This window comes from Schistocerca americana, chromosome 11 (assembly GCF_021461395.2).
Source record: "Schistocerca americana isolate TAMUIC-IGC-003095 chromosome 11, iqSchAmer2.1, whole genome shotgun sequence".
Classification (NCBI taxonomy): Eukaryota; Metazoa; Arthropoda; class Insecta; order Orthoptera; family Acrididae; genus Schistocerca; species Schistocerca americana.
The window spans coordinates 165,646,307-165,671,009 of record NC_060129.1 but is presented as its reverse complement, the minus strand read 5'-3'; the positions used below and the strand labels follow the sequence as shown (position 1 = coordinate 165,671,009).

The 24,703-nt window shown below is 40.8% G+C and overlaps 1 protein-coding gene across 3 annotated transcripts in view; it reads left to right on the top strand.

Annotated features, from left to right (window-relative positions):
* The window catches only part of LOC124553743, a 42,186-nt gene extending 22,582 nt beyond the window's left edge, over positions 1-19,604 (top strand). The window contains exons 2-3 of one of the 3 annotated variants that reach the window (XR_006968126.1): positions 1,457-1,645; positions 19,313-19,604. Coding sequence is in view for 1 of the 3 variants with exons in the window: in XM_047127678.1 (XP_046983634.1) it covers positions 1,457-1,577 (121 nt within the window). In the remaining 2 variants the exon portion in view is untranslated. Of the gene's footprint in view, positions 1-1,456; positions 1,669-19,312 lie in introns of all 3 variants that reach the window. The other 2 variants (XR_006968127.1, XM_047127678.1) reach the window with 2 other exon arrangements.
* Positions 19,605-24,703: the final 5,099 nt, after the last annotated feature.

The window sequence follows — 24,703 nt, the reverse complement described above, 5'->3', positions numbered from 1 at the left end:
TTAAGGTATGTTTTACTGAGGGACTATATAACTATTTTTTATATGGTAAAATATCAAACAATGGGAAATCCAGGATGGAATGTAACAATACCAGAGAAGGAAAGTTGCTACTCACCATATAGCGGAGATGCTGAGTCGCAATAGGCACAACAAAAAGATTCACACAATTAAAGCTTTCGGCCATTAAGGCCTTTGTCAGCAGTAGACACACACACACACACACACATACACACACACACACACACACAACTTGCACACACATCTGCAGTCTCAGAGAACTGAAACCACACTGCGAACAGCAGCACCAGTGCGTGATGGAAGTGGCGACTGGGTGGGGGTAAGGAGGAGGCTGTAGCAGGAAGGGAGAAGGATTTTTTTATATGGTTGTCAGTACATGTAGTATTGCAGTATTTGACTGGTTTCCTTGTTTTGTAGCATTTGATAATGGGATGACATAGTCCTGAGACATGTTGTGCTAAAAATGTCACACATTTGACATCTAGCGACGTAACATTCTCAGTTCCGAAACCTCGGGTTAATTGAAGTTTCGATACTGCCGTGCCAACTCATAACCGAACTGTCACCTTCTGACCTAACCTAGATCTCGGGCTATACCACAGATTATCATGTCACAACTACCTACTTTCCAAAAATACTCTGGATGCAATACCAGTATTGTCATTGTTATGTTCTCTTTCTGTTTGAGCACATATTATTATGCCACTGGTCAAAACTGATGTCCTTTACCGGTAGGTTTAGTTGACTTAACCACTCACCTTTTCTAAAGTTCTTTTTATACCACAGTATGGATTGCTACTCACCACACAGAGCAGCCCTTTCTTTTCTCTGTGCCTGATTGCGGCTCAGTGCCTCCTCTGTGCAGTGAGTATCAGTCTACCCTTTCCGTATTGTTATTTTTCAATCCTGGTCTTGCCATTGTTCTTTTTGCACACAAATGCTCTGCTACTTATTTCCTCCACAAAGCTTCCATTTTGTGTCACAAGAACTCCCAACTATGTAAAAGGAATTATTCATTTCAAAGTCTTTCTGTTGAAGGTCATGGTGTTCCAAATTTTGTGACTACCAGTGTGGTGGATGGCTTACGGCAAGGGGCAAATACTATGCGTGCACGTGCGCCCATACACACACACACACACACACACACACACAGAGAGAGAGAGAGAGAGAGAGAGAGAGAGAGAGAGAGAGAGAGAGAGAGAGAGACGGGCAGACGGACAGACTGGTGTGGGATGCAAATATTTGAGCAATACTCAAAAATGAGTCTCATGTGCAATATATGTATATCATGCTTTACAGGCACATGCAGTCTCCTGAACTCTCACACAGGGCTATAGTCTGCCATTTGCCTTCCTTACAACCAGTCTTACGTGAACGTCCTATTCTGTGTTGTTTTTATTTGTGCTTTGCTCTGACTTTAGTGGCCTGTCTTTTACAGCAGCAGCAAGGATGGCCCTGCCACTGCAGTGGGTCCGAAACCTGGGGCAGCCAGTAAACCGACGCCTCGGCCACCGGCCGCCCGGCGAGGCAGGCGATTCGGCCGTCGCTCTGCACGGTAGCCGCCCACGGGGTAAGAGCAATGGATCTGCTCTACTGATGGACATAGCCAGCTGATGTCAAGTCATAGGCGAGTCTATCTGATACTTATCGGTATGACCCCCCTGCCTCTATATTTTAGTTCTGCAGCTATCAGAAATGGTGATGATACGCATACTGTAGTAGGGAGCGTGGCTTTATGGAGTGGAGCGTGCTTGTGGTTTCAGTGAACATAATTAGAGACGTTATTTACCAATAAATACACAATCACCGTACTACGCTGCACGGTAAGAGCAATTTCACAATTGTCAATCGTAGCACAGTTTAATCCTTTTGCAGTCAGCAATTTTGAACGGCAAATGCTAAAAATGTCATACAGTTTTTACACTGTCATGCAGTGTTCTATTTAAATTGCGATATATCGTGCTGCATTCGATGTGAAAATATAAAAAAATACCACTTACCTCCAAAAGTATGTAGCTTGTTATAGTACACACAGATTACCATACTATTTCACATTAAATTTTTTATTATAATATTTTCACCATCATGGACACAAGTCGCCAAAGTGGCGTCAAGTAAAAAGACTTGCAATATGGCAGCCGAACCCCGAAGGGGATATCCCAGCCAATAAATGCCATACGAACATTTCATTTTTCAGTGACAAAATAAAAAGTTAACATGAATTCGATTTTGTTTCCATATAATTAACACTACCCTTGATTTAAAGTAAGCACACAAATGTCCATAAAATCTAAGCAAAATTTCTAAGTAAACTTGCATAAGAAAAATGAAATTTTTAACATTATTTACAGATTTATCATACAATGGGGTGAATAGAAAAAGTTTTCAACTTTAAAAGAAAAAAACAACTGATTATATTAACAAGAAATATGAAAATTTAAATTACGTGGACTCACATGTCTGGGCTTAACTTTGAACATATAATTAAAATTGGGACTGAGATCATGCATAATATAAACAGTTAAAAACTTTGTATTTCCATTCACTCCACAGACAGGGATGAATAGAAATAGCAGTGGTAATCTTATTGTTTCTTCTATTTATTAGTCCTTGGGGTGAACAGGGACATGTCAAAATCTATTTTGGGTTAAAATATGTTTTGGATGTAGAAGAACAAGAAACAAAATTTATCTAGTTCAAAATAGTTCCATTCCGTAACAAAAACTAAAAATGTTGCATACATTTTGTTTTTTGTACTGTTTCCCAAATAAAAATTGTTATTTTCTGACATTGTTTTGGACATTAAGTAACTGACATAAAGTTTAAAAATGATGTGTTTGAAATTACAAAGAGATTTCAAACATCATCTCCTTCACTCTAAAGTGACTCCTCATTTCCAAAAATAAATGTGTGTTATTTGCCTTGTCTTTTCAAAATTAATCACAGGGTGATCTCTTGGATTGAGAACGGTGCCAGGTGTATTCTCATTTCCATCAAATTATACGTCCTCTTCGGAAGAAACATTTCCAATTGCCATTTCTGTTCACCCCACAACGTTCAAAAACACAGCCCCCACATTTTCAGTTAGCTTAAACACAAGTCAGATCAAAGTATACTTTAAAACTGAACTTTTGGTTAATGAAACAGGACTGCAAATTAGCTTACTGTGCGCCTAAATTCAAACAACACAACTTAGACTGTTGCTTTCAAATAAAGTTCAAAGTGAGCAAATTCAGCACCACATCCGGTGATCATCATAGAGCGAACAAGACATTGACTGACAGTGTTGTCAACTTTGAAATTCATAACTTCCCTGTTAGATTGATTCACTACCAGCCTAGACAAATAGATCTTTTGATGATATTGCCATTTGTCTTCCAACACACTAGCATAGAACTTTTCAGGAAGTTTTGCTGCTGTTCACCTCATTCTTTCTACTCACCCTATTTTATGGTAAAAATTATAATAATTGTACAGCACATTACAGTCTGACCGATCTATGCAGTTCTGTATCACCTAACTCTCATGTTTTCTAGCAGAATACATTTTGCCAAACCATGGAAGTACCTTAGATAGTTTTGTGCTCCTCTATGTAAAGAATATGGGCCTTTTGTCAAGTCCCATATTCAGTAAGTATTCTATAAAACCTCTTACGTCACCTATCGTGACATTCTTCCATTTTTTATGTGAGCAGGATAAAATAACAGTGTGTTTGGATGCAAATTGCGTAGCCGAGTGATTTCTTTCAGTGACAATTACTTGAAGTAATGCTGTAGTGAAAAATAAATTGAAATATTCAGTTGTGGAAGATCCCACTGGTGTCATATGCTGTGGTCCAGGCACCTCCTGTAATGGATGTGGCAGCGGCTGTAGTGTTTCAGGTGCAATCATTTCAGTGTACTGTGTATTTTCCATCCTGTCCACTTTCCACCATACCAGCATGAAAATCACTGTCACTTTCTGGGCCACTGCTGCTTTCTCTAAAATACTCCATATCACAAGTATTTTTCAATAACTCCCAAATTTTATTATTGGACACATTTTTATAAAAAAAAATTGCAAAAATGAATGAAATAAACAAACAGCAAACACCAGCAGAAACAAAAATAGCACAGAAACAACATGAAATAACAATACTGCACAAAAATGTCAGATGATATAACAGAATGTAAACAAGTATTTTTAAGCATGATGTTAACAAAGGAACAATGTAGTAGCTGAGCTACACATCATCAATATTTCACTGCAATTAAAAGTTGATAACTGCCAATGTACACACAAATCGAAATGTTGAGCCCCAATACTGCACTTGCTAGCTACATCTGGCATTGAATTTTGTAAGCCAAGTGAAAGAAAACAGCATACTGACAAAATGGCACTCTGACAGTACTGGCATCAGATCAGTAGGGCATAACAATAGGTCATTACCTTGATGTTAAAAGGATTAATAGCCATCTTCATTTCACCACATTTGCCACAGGGAAAACAAATTTTTCTCCTTGTAGACCTCTAAAGACTTTTACAAGTTAACTCTCGGTTTCTTTTAAAACCGCTGTTTGATGTGCAGCTCTAAAAATGCACATAATAAACATATATCAATTGGATTCACATACAGGATGATTCTGAGATGATAGATCTTTTTTCAGGGATGATAGATAAGGGTAAATGTATCAGTTTGAAGTAGGGGGGCAGGGGGGCACTGGTCCGCAGATAACGGAGCAAAGGGCAAAGGTTATGAACTGAAATCATTCTGGTACTCTGATAGTGGACCTCTTATATTACGAGCTCTTCACTTTCCATATTTTAGGAGGAGGTAGTGTGAACCAAAACAAGAAAGAAAATATGTAGCAAACACAGGTTCTAAAATGTGTGTCTTAAAAGCTATGAACACTTGATTAGTAGAAGAGATGTGTTTTCACAGTAGCAAAACTGAACAAGTGCTTGTAGACACAGTAGAGCCCATGGTTACTGGACTTTTTTCTTGTTTTGGTCCATACTACCTACTCCCAAGCTATGGTTTGGGAGTAGGTAGAGCTTGCAGTGGAAGAGCTCCACTGTTAGAGGTATCAGAACAATTTTCACTTTTAACTTTCGACTCGGTCATTTCCGGACCAGGGTTCCTTACCTCATCATCCCTGAAAGTTTGTAAGATCGTCACAGAATCACCCTGTGTATTGAACCCTTAACATAGCCATATCAGAACTAACACACTAAACTTCAACAAAGTTAAATGTTGGCAACCTTACATCAATAGCTCTCACTTATATTCCACCATCTGTTATAGAACCTCAATTCCAGTGCAGTAAATATTTAATAGCAATTGAATGCTGCCAACCTTCACAGATTAAACTTTCAATCAGACATTCCATTCTTTTACACCACTTAAAAGCAACACAGCTACAACATATTTAATAAATAATAAAAGCAAAGCTTAATATTAATTTTAAATAGAATACGAATGAGGAGCAACCTTGGCATTAATAACGAGTGCTTCACTTATACTAGAGACAATTAGACCAACAGATACACTTTACCTAAGTGCAAGCTCATGCTTGCTAGGAGGCAACGTTAAACCAGCCCAACCCATGACAAAAACATAACAGGAGAGGCAACTACGAAGGTAATTCCAAAACTAAGGTCTCCTATTTTTTTTATAAGTACAGAACTCTGTGTGGCAGTTGGTCACACTGTTATGAAGAGTGCTTCACGCACTGTGTGTAAACAGCACACACTGCACTGAGGCGCTGTCTTGGCTTGGCAGCCGTTAAGAATGGAGCTCCCTTTGGATGTTACTGCCAAGTGCCAATTGCGTGTACTTATTCTGTTTTTGAACGCCGAGGGCTCTGCACCGATTGAAATCCATCGGCGATAGACGGAAGTGTATGGTGAGTCGTGCAGGGATGTCAAAAATGTTCGTAGGTGGCGTAGAGACTTTGCAGCTGGTCGGACCGAAATTCACGATGAACAAAGGAGTGGGAGACCGTCAATTTCTGAGGAGACAGTGTTGAAGGTTGAGCAAAGCAAATGTGAAGATCAGCAGATCACCCTGGATGATCTCTGCACATTGGTTCCTGACGTTTCCCGAAGCACCGCTCACAGAATTTTAACAGAAACATTGAACTACCGGAAGGTGTGCGCAAGATGGGTGCCACGCATGCTGACTGAGGACCCCTTGGGGCAACGAGTTGATGATTCCCGTGCATTTCTTCAGTGCCTTGAAGCCGAACAGGACAACTTTCTGGACTCAACTGTCACGGGTGACGAAACCTGGGCATACCACTTAACACCTGAGACCAAGCAACAATCGCACCAGTTCATAACTTTCTGAACAGCATGACGGCGAGCTGGTATGACGTGGGCATACAAAAACTGCCACAGTGTCTACAAAAATGCATCGACAGAAATGGTGATTATGTCAAAAAAATAGCTAAGTGTTCAAGCTGTAAACTGATGTAAACCATTGTAGGAATAAACAAGTCTGTGTACATATAAAAAAATAGGAGTTCTTACTTTTGGGATTCCCCAGGTAAAAGGACAGTGCCACCAAAAAGTGCAATGACAGTTTAAAACAGCATTTCTCGTACGTTGACCAACCACAATTTCTGGCAGACAATGTCACTCGTATACTGACTGATGAAGTGTCTGCCAAACAGTGACACTCAAACACTGGTGAACCCCAGTTTACCTATCCGTCACACTGCTGTACTGTTCTACAGCAGTAAAGAGGAAAACAGACTAAATAGCCTCTACCAGAACAGAAGGCGCGGTTAGCATGGCAGGCTGATGACAACTTCAGCTCCGAAACTTCCTGGCAGATTAAAACTGTGTGCCTGACTGAGACTCGAACTCTGGACCTTTGCCTTTCTTGGGCAAGTGCTCTACCAACTGAGCTACCCAAGCACGACTCACGCCCCGTCCTCACAGCTTTACTTCTGCCAGTATCTCGTCTCCTACCTTCCAAACTTTACAGAAGCTCTCCTGCGAACCTCGCAGAACTAGCACTCCTGAAAGAAAGGATATTGCAGAGACATGGCTTAGCCACAGCCTGGGGGACGTTTCCAGAATGAGATTTTCACTCTGCAGCGGAGTGTGCGCTGATATGAAACTTCCTGGCAGATTAAAACTGTGTGCCCAACCGAGACTCGAACTCGGGACCTTTGCCTTTCTTGGGCAAGTGCTCTACCAACTGAGCTACCCAAGCACGACTCACGCCCCGTCCTCACAGCTTTACTTCTGCCAGTATCTTGTCTCCTACCTTCCAAACTTTACAGAAGTTCTCCTGCGAACCTCGCAGAACTAGCACTCCTGAAAGAAAGGATATTGCAGAGACATGGCTTAGCCACAGACTGGGGGACGTTTCCAGAATGAGATTTTCACTCTGCACCGGAGTGTGTGCTGATATGAAACTTCCTGGCAGATTAAAACTATAAAATGGTAGCTCAGTTGGTAGAGCACTTGCCCGCGAAAGGCAAAGGTCCCGAGTTCGAGTCTCGGTCTGGCACACAGTTTTAATCTGCCAGGAAGTATCGTACCGGCGCGCACTCCGCTGCAGAGTGAAAATCTCATTCTAGAACTTCAGCTCCGATAATCACTGGCACGATGGCTTTTATTCTCTTGCGAGCCCAGCTGAGAATCTCGCTTAGCAAAATCCTGTCACTTCCACACCCATCCTTATCAGAATGTGACAGCCACAGCATCCACCATGGCATCGTACTCCGTACACGGTAGCAGGAAACAGATAGCCTGTACTCGCTTGTAGCTCGGTACTGCCCTCGACGCTCGGCGGTCGCATCTCCGTGACTACAGTACGTAGACTGGCAGCTAGCTGACCCACTCCATCAGTCAGTCACTTCGTCACCTGCAGCAGATTGCTTGCTTAGACACCATACCAGCCAATGGCGCTTAGAATTCCTCTGTGGCCACAGATAACACCAGTCATGCAGCACTCACAGTAAGCCTTCTCTGAAATCGATAGGCACGGACGTTCCTGGAACTGCTCAGTATAGTTTACAGACTGAACACACTGTGTTACTAAATGAAACAGATCCTATTGCCTCTTATAAAAACGTCTCTGTATTTTGTGAATATTAAAATTTCCCAAATTTAAGTGGAAAAATGTTGCTTTGAAAGAATGGTAGTAAAGATGATTTTATTTTTTATGTTGACTTATTGTGAGTCACATACTTTCAGACATCACCTAGACCCAACCATGCCGTTATTAATAGTTAAATATATTCCACTTTCACACTCAAGTTTGTTGTTGCTGCATTGCTTTTCCAAATTAAACTTTCAGGTTACAATTGTCCATAGTCATCTTTTGATAACTGTTCAGACAGTAATACACACATCAAAAAAAGTTTTGCATCACCTCGGTTCCGCAAGTTCCGGAACCTGTAGAGAAAATTGGAATAGAGATCAACATAAACACAATTTCCGCCCTTTTAATTGCTCATGGAAACCACACATTGCATGTTGAACCACCATACTGCAAGACCTTCAGAGGTGGAGTCCAGATTACTGTACACACCGGTACCTCTAATACCCAGTAGCATGTCCTCTTGCATTGATGCCTGCCTGTATTCATCATGGCATACTATCCACAAGTTCATCAAGGCACTGTCGGTCCAGATTGTCCCACTCCTCAACGGCGATTCAGCGTAGATCCCTCAGAGTGGTTGACGGGTTGCATCGTCCATAAATAGCCCTTTTCAATCTATCCCAGGCATGTTCGATAGGGTTCGTGTCTGGAGAATATGCTGGCCACTCTAGTCGAGCAATGTCGTTATCCCGAAGGACGTCATTCCGAAGGACGTCATTCACAAGATGCTCATGATGGGGGTGCGAATTGTCGTCTATAAAGACAAATGCCTCGCCAATATGCTGCCGATATGGTTGCATTATCGGTCGGAGGGTGGCATTCACGTATCGTACAGCCGTTACGGCACCTTTCCTACCACCACAGCATATGTTGGCCCCGCATTATGCCACCCCAAAACAGCAAGGAACCTCCACCTTGCTGCACTTGCTGAAGTGTGTGTAAGGCGTTCAGCCTGACCGGGTTGCCTTCAAACGCATCTCCGATGGTCGTCTGGTTGAAGGCATACGCAACACTCATCAGTGAAGAGAACATGTTGCCAATCCTGAGTGGTCCATTCGCCATGTTGTTGGGCCAACTATGCTTCGCTGCATGGTGTTGTAGTTGCAAAGATGGACCTCGCCATGGACGTTGGGAGTGAAGTTGCGCATCAAGCAGCCTATTGCGCACAACGTCCTGTGATGGCACGAAAAGCATTATTCAACATGGTGGCATTGCTTTCAGAATTCCTCTGAGCCATAATCTGTAGGTAGTGGTCATCCACTGCAGTAGTAGCCCTTGGGCGGCCTGAGCGAGCCATGTGACGGACAGGTCCTGTCTCTCTGTATCTCCTCCATGTCTGAACAACATTGCTTTGGTTCACTCTGAGATGCCTGAACACTTCCTTTGTTGAGAGCCCTTCTTGGCACAAAGTAACAATGCGGATGTAATCGAACCAAGGTATTGACCGCCTAGGCATGGTTGAACTACGTACAACACGAGCCGTGTACCTCCTTCCTGGTGAAATGACTGGAACTGACCGGCTGTTAGACCCCCTCCGTCTAATAGGCGCTGCTCATGCATGGTTGTTTACATCTTTGGGTGGTTTTAGTGACATCTCTGAACAGTGAAAGGGACTGTGTCTGTGATACAATATTCACAATCAACATCTGTCTTCAGGAGTTCTCGGAACCGGGGTGGTGCAAAACTTTTTTTGATGGGTGTATATTCTGTCAGTGGAAACTACTGACTGACAACAATGGTTTCATGCATAATCACATGCACCTTCCACAAATAAACCTAAAAGTTAGTTCCAAAATTGAACTTCAACCAAAGATGACATTCAGAGACATCGCTGAGGAATTGGCGAATGAAGTTGACAATGATCCAGAATTTCCAAAGAAGGTTAAAAGGGTGACAAAACATGGTTATAAGGGTATGATGTCGAAGATGAGGCACAGTGTTCCCAATGGTAACTGCTTGAAGAGCTAAGACCAAAAGAAGTTCGAAAAGGTAAAACACATGTGAAGGTTCTTCTCACTGTTTTTACTGATAACAATGATATGTGCATCATGAGTTCCTGCATTATGGTTGTAGTCAATAAGGAATACTACATGGAAGTTATGCGTTATTTGCATAAAGCTATCTGAAGGAAATGACTAGAATTGTGGCAAAAGCAGTGGTGGATATTGGATGATGGTGATGATGATGATGTTTCTGCTCACACCTCAATACTTGTTAATGATTTTTTGATGAAAGGTAAAACTGTTATGTTGCCTCAGCCACCATATTCACCGGACATGACCCCCTGCAACTTCTTTCTATTCCCAAGACTGTAGAGAACTGTGAAAAGATGTTGTTTTGCCACCAAAATCATTGAAGATTCTATTTTTACAAAAAGTGAGATCCAGAGGTGCTTCCAAGATTGAAAAAGTGCTGGCACAAGTGTGTTATATCTGAGGGGGATTACTTTGAAGGGGGTGAAGTTGATGTTGATGAATAAATATAGATTCTTTAAGAAAAGCAAAAATTCTCATTAATTTTTGATCACACCTGCAACTATTTAAATAATTGTTGGTGCCACCATTCCATGTGAAACCCAAATTATGACATTCTACTCACAAACTGGAGTGTGTGACAGGTTATACTTGGGTGCTGTTGAATGTAAAATAAGTGAGTCACTTCCCTGCCGGAGAAAAGTGCAGCCAGCTCCAAAAGTTCCAGAGAACAAGAAATGCACAGGGAATACTGTTTACTGTATCATAATACTAGTGATGGTAGTACCTCTTGCAGTGACTTTCATGGACCACTTAAGTCAATTTTATAAAAAGAGTTTCTTAGTGTCCTGTTGGCTGAGTACTTCTTCTTGGAAATGACCCTTCCCATTGCTTGTTTGTTGGTATCAGTTTGTAATCTACTTTGTGAGCCTTTGAGTTTCTTAATTTTTATCTGTTCTGATTTTATAAGTCTTCTGTCGTAATTTGTATTGTATATTTATTTGTAGTTGCCTTATAATTTCCACGATTTCCATATTCCTTTTCATGTTGCTCTTACTGTTCCAGAATTCCTCACTTTTTGTCCTGACTCCTCTTTCCTCTTGCTTTTATTGGATGCCCAAAGAAATAAATTGTTTTCTCCTGATTGTGCTCATGGCTAGTTCCACTTCATTGTAGAATCTAGTCTCAAAAACCCTTTTCTAGGTATTTTTTGTTGTGCGTGTTCTGATTGGTGTTCATTCTAATTTAAGTTCGTAGTATCCTCTGGAAGTTCTGCAGGACATTCACTTTCCTGTTTTAGTTGCAAATTCAGTGTTAGTTTTTTTTAAGTGATTTCACTTACATATTTTATTCCTGGTTGTGTAAGTTTTGTATTGTATTTAATTTTATGACTATCGAGGGGCTACATTGTAAGCACTTTTTATTATATGTTGTGCTTTTGTCAGTTGGTTTATTCAAGTAGACTATAATCAGTACAGATAAGAAGAGGGTTGATGCTTTTGAAATGTGGTGGGACAAAAGAATGCAGCATATTAGATGGGTACACTGGATAATGAATGAAAAGGTATTGAACTGAATTAGGGAGAGTAGAGCTATATGACACAAATGAACTAAAATTGGAAAGGTTGCTAAAACTGAATGTCGCTACCACAGATAAAATTGAAGTACATCTTACAGAGATACTAGTGACGAACATACAGATTGTTTAAAATGGGAGGTATTACTTTACTGGATATCGTTACATTTAACAAAAATGAAAAGTAAAGTTGGTTTTACTGTTGTAATGTAACATTCGCATAACTGAAACCTAATTTAATAAAGGTGGAAGAGAAAGTTGTGCTTGGTCATTTGAAACTAAGCTGGCATTCAGTGTCGTATGTTCATTGGCTTCAAGTATTTTCACTGAGGTCACCTGTCTGCATTTCAAAACAATAAGGGTTGTTTCAGACTTATCAAGCTGGCAAGCTAATGGTGCTGGGTGCATGGCTGTTAAGTGGGGGCTGTTTGCATCAGCACGACATTCGTACAAATGGTGCAGTAGCTTGCATGACGGAATGCTGCAGCTGCAGTATGTCACATGTTTACAGTGTACGTATATCCCTAAATTTTGACAAAGAAATAAGCAAAGGGATTACCTCGATGCTCTCTCTTAGATGCCTGAAGACAAGAAGAATAAATACGATGTGATGAGTTCATCCAACCAGCGTGAGGAGAGATAATGTTGAGGCATTCTTAATACTTTTAGAGAACTTTAGAAATGGTACCAATACCTTTTTCCACTATTTTAGGATAAATGTGCAAATTTTTGATGACCTACATGTAAAAGCAAAGGATTCAATTCAATGCTGAAACATTCTTCAGAGAACATATCCAGCCCATACTCTTGTTGGCAGTCACCAATGAGTGGAAATTTTTATTTGTATTTCAAAGGGCTTTAATAATGCTATGTATTATTAAAAGTTCTGAGAACCAAAGACATATATATCAGTAGAGAAACCTCAAATTCAAAACTAATTTTAAGGAAAAACTTCAAATATTTAAATTTGGAAACTGAATGAATAAATATGTAAGGTTTTTTAGTAGTGAATACGCACACGCGCGTGATGCAGTATTTTGAGGGCGTGTCTGAATGTTTTCACTTCTCGTCAGCAGACAAGAAATATGTGACCTCTTGAGGCCTCTTTTGGCTATTGCCTGAGATGTCCTACACATTTTGCAGTAAGGTTCTTTTTTGTAAATACTGGATTTAAAAAAAAATGAAAATTCCCTCTTTTTCTCTAGTCATCAAGAAAAGCTGTATATCTAATAATAGCTTCTTATTGTAGAAATGGAATGAAACAAAGAAAGTATAAGCATGCTTACTGAGGCATTGAGTAAGGAATGGTGTCTATATGATCGTCTAGATACACTGTACCAAAATAAAATATAGCCACAAATGTTGGAGTCTGAGTTTATACAATTTATGTAAATGTGTATATAGTTTACTTTTGATATGTGTACACATGACTGTTGTTGGTGAAAGTACCTCTTGTGTTTAATTTGACTGTATCTTTCGAATTAGTTCAGCACGCCAGAAAGAATAGTGTTGAGAGAAATGTCAGAGCAGTTGTGATGGCTCCATCAATTGAAGACTACAGACATTTTTCAGCCTTGTGGGAACACTATTGTGAAATATCTTCCATCATTACTGTGTCACTTGCATGAATACCATCATGTACAATCAATTGCAGCTTCTCAGAACAAGAAGCATCCATTCTGACAAAGTTCCTAAATTCCTGTGGATGTTCGAGGGGGTATATGTCGTGCTTTCACCCCGTCTTCCTAGCCAGGGTCTAGCCAAACTGTCGCTCCTGGCATTGTCATCATTCGTCGTCATCCTACTGACTGTGGTGGCCATCGTCATGGCAAGTGCTGCATAGATAATTGCATGAAACATAAATGTAGATAATCATTTGCTTGTACCAGCATGACATAAAACAAACATTTTAGTCCATAATTCAGTATAGTGATAATGTAATTTCACGATAACTACACAAGATCATGATAACTGCTCAAGATAACAATAATTGCATAATAAATACTAACCTAGATCTCTTAAAAGTTTTTTAATGAGTAAGCGGCACCATTAGAAAGAGATCAACGTTAACAAGCCTACAGTTGAAAGAGATCAATGTAAACGAGCCTACAGTTCCGAATATTTGCTCTCGGCGCACTAGGGCCGACTTGTATACGTTAGGTGCACAGTTTAATAGGGCAAACGGAACTGTCGGCAGTTCCAGACTTGTACTCTTGGAGCTCTGCTGCAGACTTGTATACAATAGGTGTACCATGTAAAAGGGGCCTTATATCAGCTTGGCTTTTGCTTCATGGGCTAATTATTTCAATTTGGTCTTGTTTTCCTTTTTAAAAAATTTGTGTTGGTTTTTTAATGTAATTAGTACTTTACAGTTTACTTCCACCACAAAGCAGATAAGAACTGTTGAGACACATTTTTCACGATAAAAATACAAAACAATGAAAACTATAACAAAATACATCAAATACCATCAGAATTGAATGACAGCAATGGCCATTCCATTTCTCAGCAGAGAGACTAGTCTGAAACGACCCCAAATAAAATGTCACACTGTGCAGTATATGGGTGGATTTCTGCTAGAAGGTGTTCTGCAAAGGTTAAATCTCCCTATCTTAGTCTTTAGCTTCTCTCCTGTTAGGAAAACCTAATTGCAGCATGTCTCGGCATATACATTTCTACAGGGCTTGCAAGTGACTTTGTACAAACTGCTTTGTGCCGAAGGCATCATTTCATCTCTGCTATTGAATAGTACCTTAGCTGTTTTACTTGTGTTGCAAAATGCAGGTCTGTAGTGGAGCAACTTTTAACTGTTTTGCAATGCTATCCGAAATTTTGACAACATATGGGATAGTTTATCATTTCTTGTAACTGCTCACTGTTTCCTGTTGATCAACATACACAAAAAATGATGTAATTTTACTCAGTTTACCTTTTTCGTAGACTGTTATCAATCAAGTGAGAGCTTTAGCCATTATCTTATTATTTGATATGGTCAAACTTGGAGATAACCAATCTGTTGTGTTAAAGTTGTGGATTTCAGGAAACCCTTAGTATTACATTCGTGCATAAGTTCATAGTGTTTTTGTGTTGCATGTTGGTATGCTAGTTACTACGGGTCTATTTATTGATTGTAATTTTTTATTTCTAGTTCGCTGTTTGCGACTTGAATTTACATATTGTCATTTGGAGATAGTGAGTAAAGCTGTGGATGCTAGAAAATGGAGTACCAAGTGAGAAAGCAGAATATTTCTTACAGATACTTCTGTTTGAGTTCAATAGAGGAGTGACAGCAGCAGAAGCAGCCAGAAACATTTGCGCCGTGTGCAGGGATAATGCCATTGGACAGAGCACAGCAAGAAAATGGTTTTCTCACTTTAAGGAGGATCGTTCTGACATTAGCGACTCTCCATGTTCACAGAGGCCTTCAGGGTTTGGTGAAGATAATTTAATGCATTAATCCAGAGTGATCCACATCACTGTACTGGAGAACTGGCAGTTGTGGTGAACTGTGGTAATTACACCTTCATGTGATATTTGCACGCAATGGGGCAGGTTAAAAAATCGGGCCTAAGTGTACTGCATGCTCTAAGCCAAAATCACAAAAAACCGGCGGGTGGTCATATGTTCATCTCTGCTTGCTTGTCATAGATTGGCTCATGAACGGCACTGATCATTCCTGTTCTGTATCGCTGCTGGCAGTGGCTGATACGTATGGGGAGCACGCGTTACGTGCGCCCCCTCCCCCTTTGCAGGACTATCCGTGCTGCCCTCTTAAATTTATTGTCCTATTGACGACGTAATTAACCATTTTGCCAGGAAGAATAGGCGCATAGGATTCATCATTTAAGGAAGAGAACCACAGTACTAAGTTTTTTGTATCGTAAGAAGGCATTGTCTTGTATATGTGTATAATCAGTATAAATAAAACTTTGTCAAACTGTGCATTTGACTTGATTATTTTTTTATTATGGTACAAGTAAGGTATCTCAAGATCTTTAGTGCCCCCTCTTTGAGATTTTTCTGTATTCACCACTGGCTGCTGGCGAAGAGAAGTTGTGTTCTTATGCTAACTTAAGGGAAAAAAAGGAACGGTTGAGCCCAAATAATGCAGGAGCTTCCCATGCAGTGACCTGTGCACATCCACAAAAGATAGTGTTATGGATCTGGTGGAACAGAAATGGTGTAGTGTACTAAGAGTTACTTTCCTGAGGTGTAACAACCACTACTGACATTAACTGTCAACAACTGGGACATCTTGCAGATGCAGTCCAACAACAACAACAACAACAACAACCAGGAAGACTGTGTGAAGCGATGCTACTCCACGATACTGCCTGCCCATGTTATACTAGACTGAAGAAACACACTATACAGGAGTTGGGTCAGGAAGTCATTCTGCACCCATCTTATTCACTTGAGCCTCTGCATTCTCAGATTTTCACCTTCCCCGCTCTCTTTCGAACAACCTTCAAAGGACATCCTTTGCAAAAGAAACTGTGCACCGAACATGGTTCCACCACGAGTTCATAACCTCAAAACCGTGCAATTTCTACAGTCACGGAATGGATAAGTTACCCTCACATTGGCAAACTGATGTAAATAGTGAAAGAGAATACATTATTGATGACTAAAGTCTCTGTTATTTGTAGCTGGTCTGTTTATTAAATTTGTGGAAAAATGGTGTGAACATATGCACCAGCCTAATAATACATATCATAAATGTAATTTTATTGATTACTTTGTTTTGGCTTGTCTACAAGCCATCTTTAGATCTGAAATATAGAAAATTGCATCTAACAAATACAGTAATGTAAATTGTTAATATAAAAGTGTCATCTCAAAAAACATTGATTAGTGTATAACTGCCAACCAGCAGGACACATCATCATAATTTGCATGAGCAGGAGTTTTTATCACACAATCTAATGGAACCGTGATGTAAATTATCCTAAACATATATTTACATCATGACAATAATATTATAGTGCAAGAATATGTAACAAAGAAATTTACATTGAGACTACAGCTTTTATACAGATTAAACTGTTGTGATATGTAATGTATACTGACAGAATATGCTAATTTTCATATATGAACACTGAAATAATATTTTCCACATTAATTATTATAAAGTAACATCATAAGTAATTATTGTTACACAGACAGATGGAGTTACAAGGTTTTCATTGCCTACCATCAACATGTGAACGTAATCCTGTGTCACTTGCGACAAAAGTTTCAGTAGACTAGCAAGTGTCCAAGCTGCAGCAGGCAGAAGACTCCCCGATGCTATGCACCAAGACTTACAGATAGACGATTTCTGCCAGATGGTGCTAACAATTACTTCCTGTAAGTGTCAAAGTATACCACTGGTTAATCTTTTCCCTGCCACAGCACAAGCACTTCTGGTCTACCGAAGCTTGTCATGAGTGACACATGATGTTTATGTTCACATATGGTGGTTACACAGTACTAATTTCTAATGCGAAAAATGTGTCTCTTTCTACAGTCCATAACAGTCATTACTTATTGAGGTTACTTTAGAATAATGTAATGTGGAAAAAATGACCTCAGTGTCCACATATGATTGCTGTTAGATTCTGCACTGTGTATTATATATGATCAGTTTTTATTCTGGCTAAGAGCTATAGTCTCAAAGTAAGTTTCCTTGTTATGTATTCTTGCTTATTGCCATGATTTAAATCTGTTTTAGGATAATTTGCATCATTGTTTCATTAGATTGATGAGGGTCAGTCCAATAGTAATGCCTCCTATTTTTCCCCCTACATAATGTCCATTAGGTGAAAAATTTGAACATGGCACTATTACACAATGCTTCTTCTCCAGTCCACTGCAGTGCTAATTTTCTGCATCAGCATATGTCACCACTGCAGTCACTTGTGAAATGGCTGACATCGATGTTCGTATTAAACAGCGTTCTGTGATAGAATTCTCAAACACAGAATGCCCATTCGCTTTCATGAGAGACTGGAAAATTTTTTACAGTGATGCAACAATGGATATTAGTGCTGTCAGGTGACAGGTTGTCGCTGTAATGAAGCCGAAGAACAAACGTCGTTTGCTGACGAAACGCAGAACGGAAGACTGATGACCTCAGTGACTCCACACAGCATTCAGCGACTAAACGACATCATTCGTGTTGACCACCAAGTGACTGCAAGTGATTTGTGTCACATTAGCTCACTCAGTGAAAGCAGTGTGGTGACAGTTATTCAACAGCTAGGATGCTCAAAGATTTGTGCAACTTGGATACTGATAATGTTAACTGACCAGAATAAAAGGGGGGGGGGGGATTGCCTCTGGTAGTATTTCTGTATGGAGGGAGAGGACTTTCTGAAAAAATTGTGACTCGCAATTAGCGGAACAAACACTGGTAGCAGTTACTTCTGTAAAATATCTGTGAGTATGCGTGCGGAACAATTTGAAGTGGAATGAATTGTTCGTAAGGCGGTTACCAGGTTGAGATTCGTTGGGTGAGTCCTTAGAAAAAGTAGTCCATCAACAAAGGAGGTGGCTTACAAAACACTCGTTCGACCTATACTTGAGTATTGCTCATCAGTGTGGGATCTGTACCAGGTTGGGTTGACGGAGGGGATAGAGAAGATCCAAAGAAGAGCGGCATGTTTCGTCACAGGGTTATTTGGTAAGGAGATGTTTAGCAAACTCTAGTGGCAGACTCTGCAAGAAAGGCGCTCTGCATCGCAGTGTAGCTTGCTGTCCAGGTTTCGAGAGGGTGCTTTTCTGGATGAGGTATCGAATATATTGCTTCCCCCTACTTATACCTCCCAAGGAGATCACGAATGTAAAATTAGAGAGATTCGAACGCGCATGGAGGCTTTTCGGCAGTTGTTCTTCCCGCGAACCATACGCGACTGGAACAGAAAAGGGAGGTAATGACAGTGGCACGTAAAGTGCACTCCACCACACACCGTTTGGTGGCTTGCAGAGTATAAATGTAGATGTAGATGTAAATATGGGTTCATTGTTTAGCATGAGAATCAGACACAATCAGTGGCTTCAGAAGCACGACCATCCTTTTTACCTCACTGAAATATATACCATTGTTAAAAGAGGGACCAAAACTGTGGATAAAAAAAAAAAGAGGCTTTACTTTTTGACTGACTGTGGTATAACAAACAATCCTCTTCAGACCAATAATGGTGATGTGTCCTGCCATTTGGCAGTTGTACACTAATCAGTATATTTTGTTTTGGTATGTATTGTGTGATTAAACTTTTATAGTAACTCTTACAATCTTTGCACTTCTTAGATGATGTTTCTCTATTAAAGAGCTGAAGATGGCTTGTAGATAAGCCAAAACTAGTAGCCAATAAAGTTACGTTTGCAATCTTGACTATTAGGGGTTTTCTGAATCCACAACTTTAGCCATTACTGCAAGCTATAAGTTTGCTTATGTTTCAGTTTGAAAGAGAGGTGTCGATAATGGGATTGAAATGAGTCGATGCACCATATAATGAATTTTTTCCGTATTACAGTCCAGGAAACATACAGAACAGCCTGTTCCATTGTGAAGTTTCACGATTAAGTAAATAATAATTGCAGAACATCAGGAAGTGTTTCCTTTTTTATATTATCCTTTTTCTAATACTCTGTTCCATGTTTCAGGGTTCTGTGCCTTTTGCTGAGATGGCTGCCCGGCCTATAGGGTAGCAAGTGATGCTTCTACCGAGATAGTTCAATTGGAAGTGCAACAGAATGACACTTTGGATATTCTGCACTGTACCAGTGCTGCCTCATCCTCGGACGATTCCGGAATGAGTCGACTTCCGGCAGTTATACAGATTTCCAATTCTGGTCTGCTCCCAGTGTTTAGTTCTGTGGTGTTACTGAACAGTATAACTAGACTACAGTTGTGTGTTGATGATGTAAAGGAATAAAAATAACTGGATGTAATCTATCACTGGCTATCTGTGCATCTTGCCTTATATGTCAACGGTACACATAGAGATAAGTACCTTGTTTGGTCAATACGCTTTGTAATATATTAAAGGGACTTGTTATGGACTATCCTTATTTCTTACCAACTTTGACTGTGATCCAGCAGAAGACTTGATGCAGATTATATCTTACTGTAATGGAAAATACTTGGTTTATTTATTTATTGAGACTTTCCTCAGTATAGAGGTTTCTCTACAACATAACAATACACTTGGAAAACGTTACAGTGAATGGTGCACAATTACCCAACATTATCTCAAGACTTTCCTGCAGATACTTTGCACGTGTGTATCCTCTTCTTTCGCACACTACTTCCTCATTGTCATCATACATTGTGAAGCAAAGCAGCCCCCCCCCCCGTCCCCCCTCTGCCCCAAGCCTAATACGAGAGTCATTCCAAAAGAAATGCACACTATTTTTTTTTTTTTAAATCATGTTTTATTCTACATGTTTGAAAGTTTTACAGTGTGTAGATACACCCTTTAGGAACAATATTTTCATTCCTCCACATAATTTCCATCCCTCTCAACTGCCTTATGCCATCTTGGAACCAGCACCTGTATACCCGCACGGTAAAATTCTGGACCAACCCGTTGGAGCCACTGTTTGGCAGCGTGCACAAGGGAGTCCTCATCTTCAAACCTTGTTCCACGAACAGAGTCTTTCAGTTTCCCAAAGAGATGATAGTCACACGGAGCCAGGTCAGGACTGTAAAGTGGGTGTTTCAGTGTTGTCCATCTGAGTTTTGTGATCATTTCCATGGTTTTTTGACTGACATGTGGCCGTGCATTGTCGTGCAACAGCAAAACATCTTGCTTTTGCCGATGTGGTCGAACACAACTCAGTCAAACTTGAAGTTTCTTCAGTGTCGTCACCTATGCATCAGAATTTATGGTGGTTCCACTTGGCACGATGTCCACGAGCAAGACTCCTTTGGAATCGAAAAACACTGTAGCCGTAACTTTTCCAACAGAAGTTGTGGTTTTGAATTTTTTTTTCTTGGCTGGATTTTCATGATGCCGCTCCATTGATTGCCTCTTTGTCTCTGGTAAAAAATGATGGAACCATGTTTCATCACCTGTCACAATTGTTCCAAGAAATTCATCTCCACGACTCTCATACTGTTCCAAAAGTTCGCCGCATACGGTTTTTGTTTCTTTGTGGGCCACTGTCAACATCCTGGGAACACACCTGGCACAAACCTTTTTTAACGCCAACACTTTCAGTTTTCTGCAAACACTTCCTTCCCCTATCCCAACGTAGCATGACAATTCATTCACTGTGATGCGTCTGTCAGCAGTCACCAATTCGTTAACTCTCTGCACATTGTCTGGAGTGTGTGCAGTACGAGGCCTGCCACTTCGAGGACAATCCTCAATACTGCCGTGCCCGCTTTCATCATAACCTGCTTGCCCATCGACTAACTGTACTGCGATCGACAGCAGCATCTCCGTACACCTTTTTCAACCTGTTGTGGATGTTTCCCACTGTCTCGTTTTCACAGCACAGGAATTCTATGACAGCACATTGCTTCTGACAAACATCAAGTGTAGCAGCCATCTTGAAGACGTGCTGTGGTGACACCACTCACAGGAACAGGTTGAACTAAATTTGAAAACGAGCGGGAAGGATGTATCTATACACTGTAAAACTTACACACATGCAAAATGAAAACTGTATTTTTACAAAAGTAGTGTGCATTTCTTTTGGAGTGACCCTCGTATCAGTTGCGGTATTTGTACACAGCTGTACAACGGTACTTTTTTCGATCCATCACATCGTGTGTTACTTCTTACACTTCCATTATCTTTATCACTTTGGTGTTCCTGACATGGTCTGCCTTGAAATCCTTGTTGCCCTCTCCATTAATTCATCTCTGATACTTTGAGCTTGTCCATATGTCTTTTATTAGTTGTCCAGGTCTCTGCTCAACAGTGGACTGCAAACTCTAATGTCAACTTGAATATTCGTGACATTCCTGCTGCACGAAATTGAATTGAGTGTCCCCAACGACCTACTTCTATTACTGATTCTTTTATCAGTTTCTAATTTTGTATTTCGCTCTCTTTTTGGCATGAATCCCAGGTAGCAAAATTTGTTGAGCTTTTTTATTTTCTCCCCGTCAGTGTACCGTTCATCCAGATCACTAGAAAGATACTCTCTTTCTTGATAATTAATGTGCAAACCCTATTTTTATATTTCATTGCTAACTGATTATATACATATTTCGCATCTGTGCCACCTTGTACTACTATGACTTGGTCATCAGCAAATATTTACTATATTTATGTTTCTAGGTATGTTCAATTTGCAATATCTAGCCCCATTCTCTTACATTTACAAGGTCATTTCCTGATATCAATATCTACATACAAGGGTGAGTCACATGAAAACCTTAAATATTTTATTAAATATTATTTATTGTGCAGAAGTGGTACAAAACTGTATCACTTTTCAACGTAATCTCCCCCACACTCAATGCAAGTCCTCCAGCACTTACAAAGTGCATAAATTCCTTTAGAGAAACTGGAGAACATCATGCACAATGTGGTGTGCTGACCCATGACTAATCTGTAAATCAGTGTCACTCGGCAGTTTTCCTTCACTATGGCTTCATCTGCTGCAATGTTCTGTGGAGTCACAACTCGTTGTGCCTGACCTGGACGAGGAGCATCTTCCACTGAAGTCACACCATTTGCGACGTTCCTACTCCATTCGTAGACTTGCTGCCGTGACAAACATGCATCACCGTACTGAACCTTCATTCGTCGATGAATTTCAATAGGTTTCACACCTTCACTACACAAAAACCGAATAACAGAACACTGTTCTTCCCTGGTGCAAGTCGCAAGTGGGGCGGCGATGTTTATACTGATACTGCGACGGTATGTGTGCATCTGCAATGTGCTACCACCTACAGGCCATTCTGCAAGCTGTTTGTAGCACGCTTATCAACTTATAGGATAACAGCGTGAAATTTTGATTCGTTGTTACAAATTTAAGGTTTTCATTTGTATAACCCTCGTATATTCTGAATAGGAGTGGTGACATGGGACAGTCATGTACAAGGAAAAATCAGAAAGTCGTTGCCTATAGATTTTTTATCGAAATTACAGCTGTAAATGTGAAGTCAACATACGCATTCCCAGCATTGGACCTTTCTTGGTTCGTGCCGGCCTTATCTGCCGCTAGCTCTACCACCCCATGCTGCTGTCAGTCGTTAAAGGTGGCAGTTGTGCTTCTCAAGTCCACGGAATTAGAGCAACAAAGTGTGATTTGTTTCCTATGGAACAAGGGACAAATGCCCATCGAGATCTACAGGGAAATACAGTCCACATATGAGGAAAACTGTCGGGCTTTGAGAACTGTGAGGTGGGGGTGTTCTGAGTTCGAGAAAGGCCGTGAAGTCTTGCATGACAAGCAGCAGTCAGAGAGGCCACGTTTGTCATTGACTGATGACAGCATTTTCTGCGTGGATGCAACGGATAAAGCAGGCGTAACAGAGAAGTGCATTTTGCTTTGATGTCCACTGAGCCAAGCCTTCCTTCTTCTGTCATAAGGGACCACCTTGTTTCTCTTCTGCATAATAAAACCCGAGACCCTATGCTTGACGGTCTCAATGTCAACCACAACACTATGGGACCCGGTCTACCAAATTTTCGCCCGGTTCTAAAATGTGACAGATTTCTGAGTGATATTACACTACTGGCCATTAAAATTGCTACACCACGAAGATGACATGCTACAGATGCGAAATTTAACCAACAGGAAGAAGATGCTGTGACATGCAAATGATAAGCTTTTCTGAGCATTCACACAAGGTTGGCACCGCTGGTGACACCTACAATGTGCTGACATCAGGAAAGTTTCCAACCGATTTTTCATACACAAACAGCAGTTGACCGGCATTGCCTGGTGACATGTTGTTGTGATGCCTCATGTAAGGAGGAGAAATGCGTACCATCCAGTTTCCGACTTTGATGAAGGTCGGATTGTAGCCTATTGCGATTGCAGTTTATCGTATCGCGACATTGTTGCTCGTGTTGGTCCAGATCCAATTACTATTACTAGAATATGGAATCGGTGGGTTAAGGAGGGTAGTACGGAACACTGTGCTGGATCCCAATGGCCTCGTATCACTAGCAGTCGAGATGACAGGCATCTTATCCGCATGACTGTAACGGATCGTGCAGCCACGTCTCAATCCCTGACTCAACAGGTGGGAACGTTTGCAAGACAACAACCATCTGCACGAACAGTTCGACGACGTTTGCAGCAGGACGGACTATCAGCTCAGAGACTATGGCTTCGGTCACCCTTGATGCTGCATCACAGACAGGAGTGCCCGCGATGGTGTACTCGACGACGAATCTGGGTGTACGAACGGAAAAACGTCATCGGATGAAGCCAGGTTCCATTTACAGCATCATGATGGTCGCATCCGTGTTTGGCGACATCGCGGTGAACGCACAATTGAAGCGTGTATTCATCATCGCCATACTGGTGTATCACCCGGCGTGGTGGTATGGGGTGCCATTGGTTACACGTCTCGGTCACCTCTTGTTCGCATTGACGACACTTTGAACAGTGGGCGTTAGATTTCAGATGTGTTACGACCTGTGGCTCTACCCTTCATTCGATCCATGCAAAACCCTAGATTTCAGCAGGATAATGCACGACAGCATGTTGCAGGTCCTGTACGGGCCTTTATGGATACAGAAAATGTTCGACTGCTGCCCTGGCCAGAAAATTTCCAGATCTCTCACCAATTGAAAACGTTTGGTCAATAGTGGCCGAGCAACTGGCTCATCACAATACGCCAGCCACCACTCTTGATGAGCTGTGGTATCTTGTTGAAGCTGCAGGGGCAGCTGTACCTGTACACGCCATCCAAGCACTGTTTGACTCAATGCCCAGGCGTATCAAGGCCGTTATTAAGGCCAGAGGTGGTTGTTCTGGGTACTGATTTCTCAAGATCTATGCACCCAAATTGCGTGAAAATGTAATCACATTTCAGTTGTAGTATATTTGTTCAGTGAATACCCTTTTATCATCTGC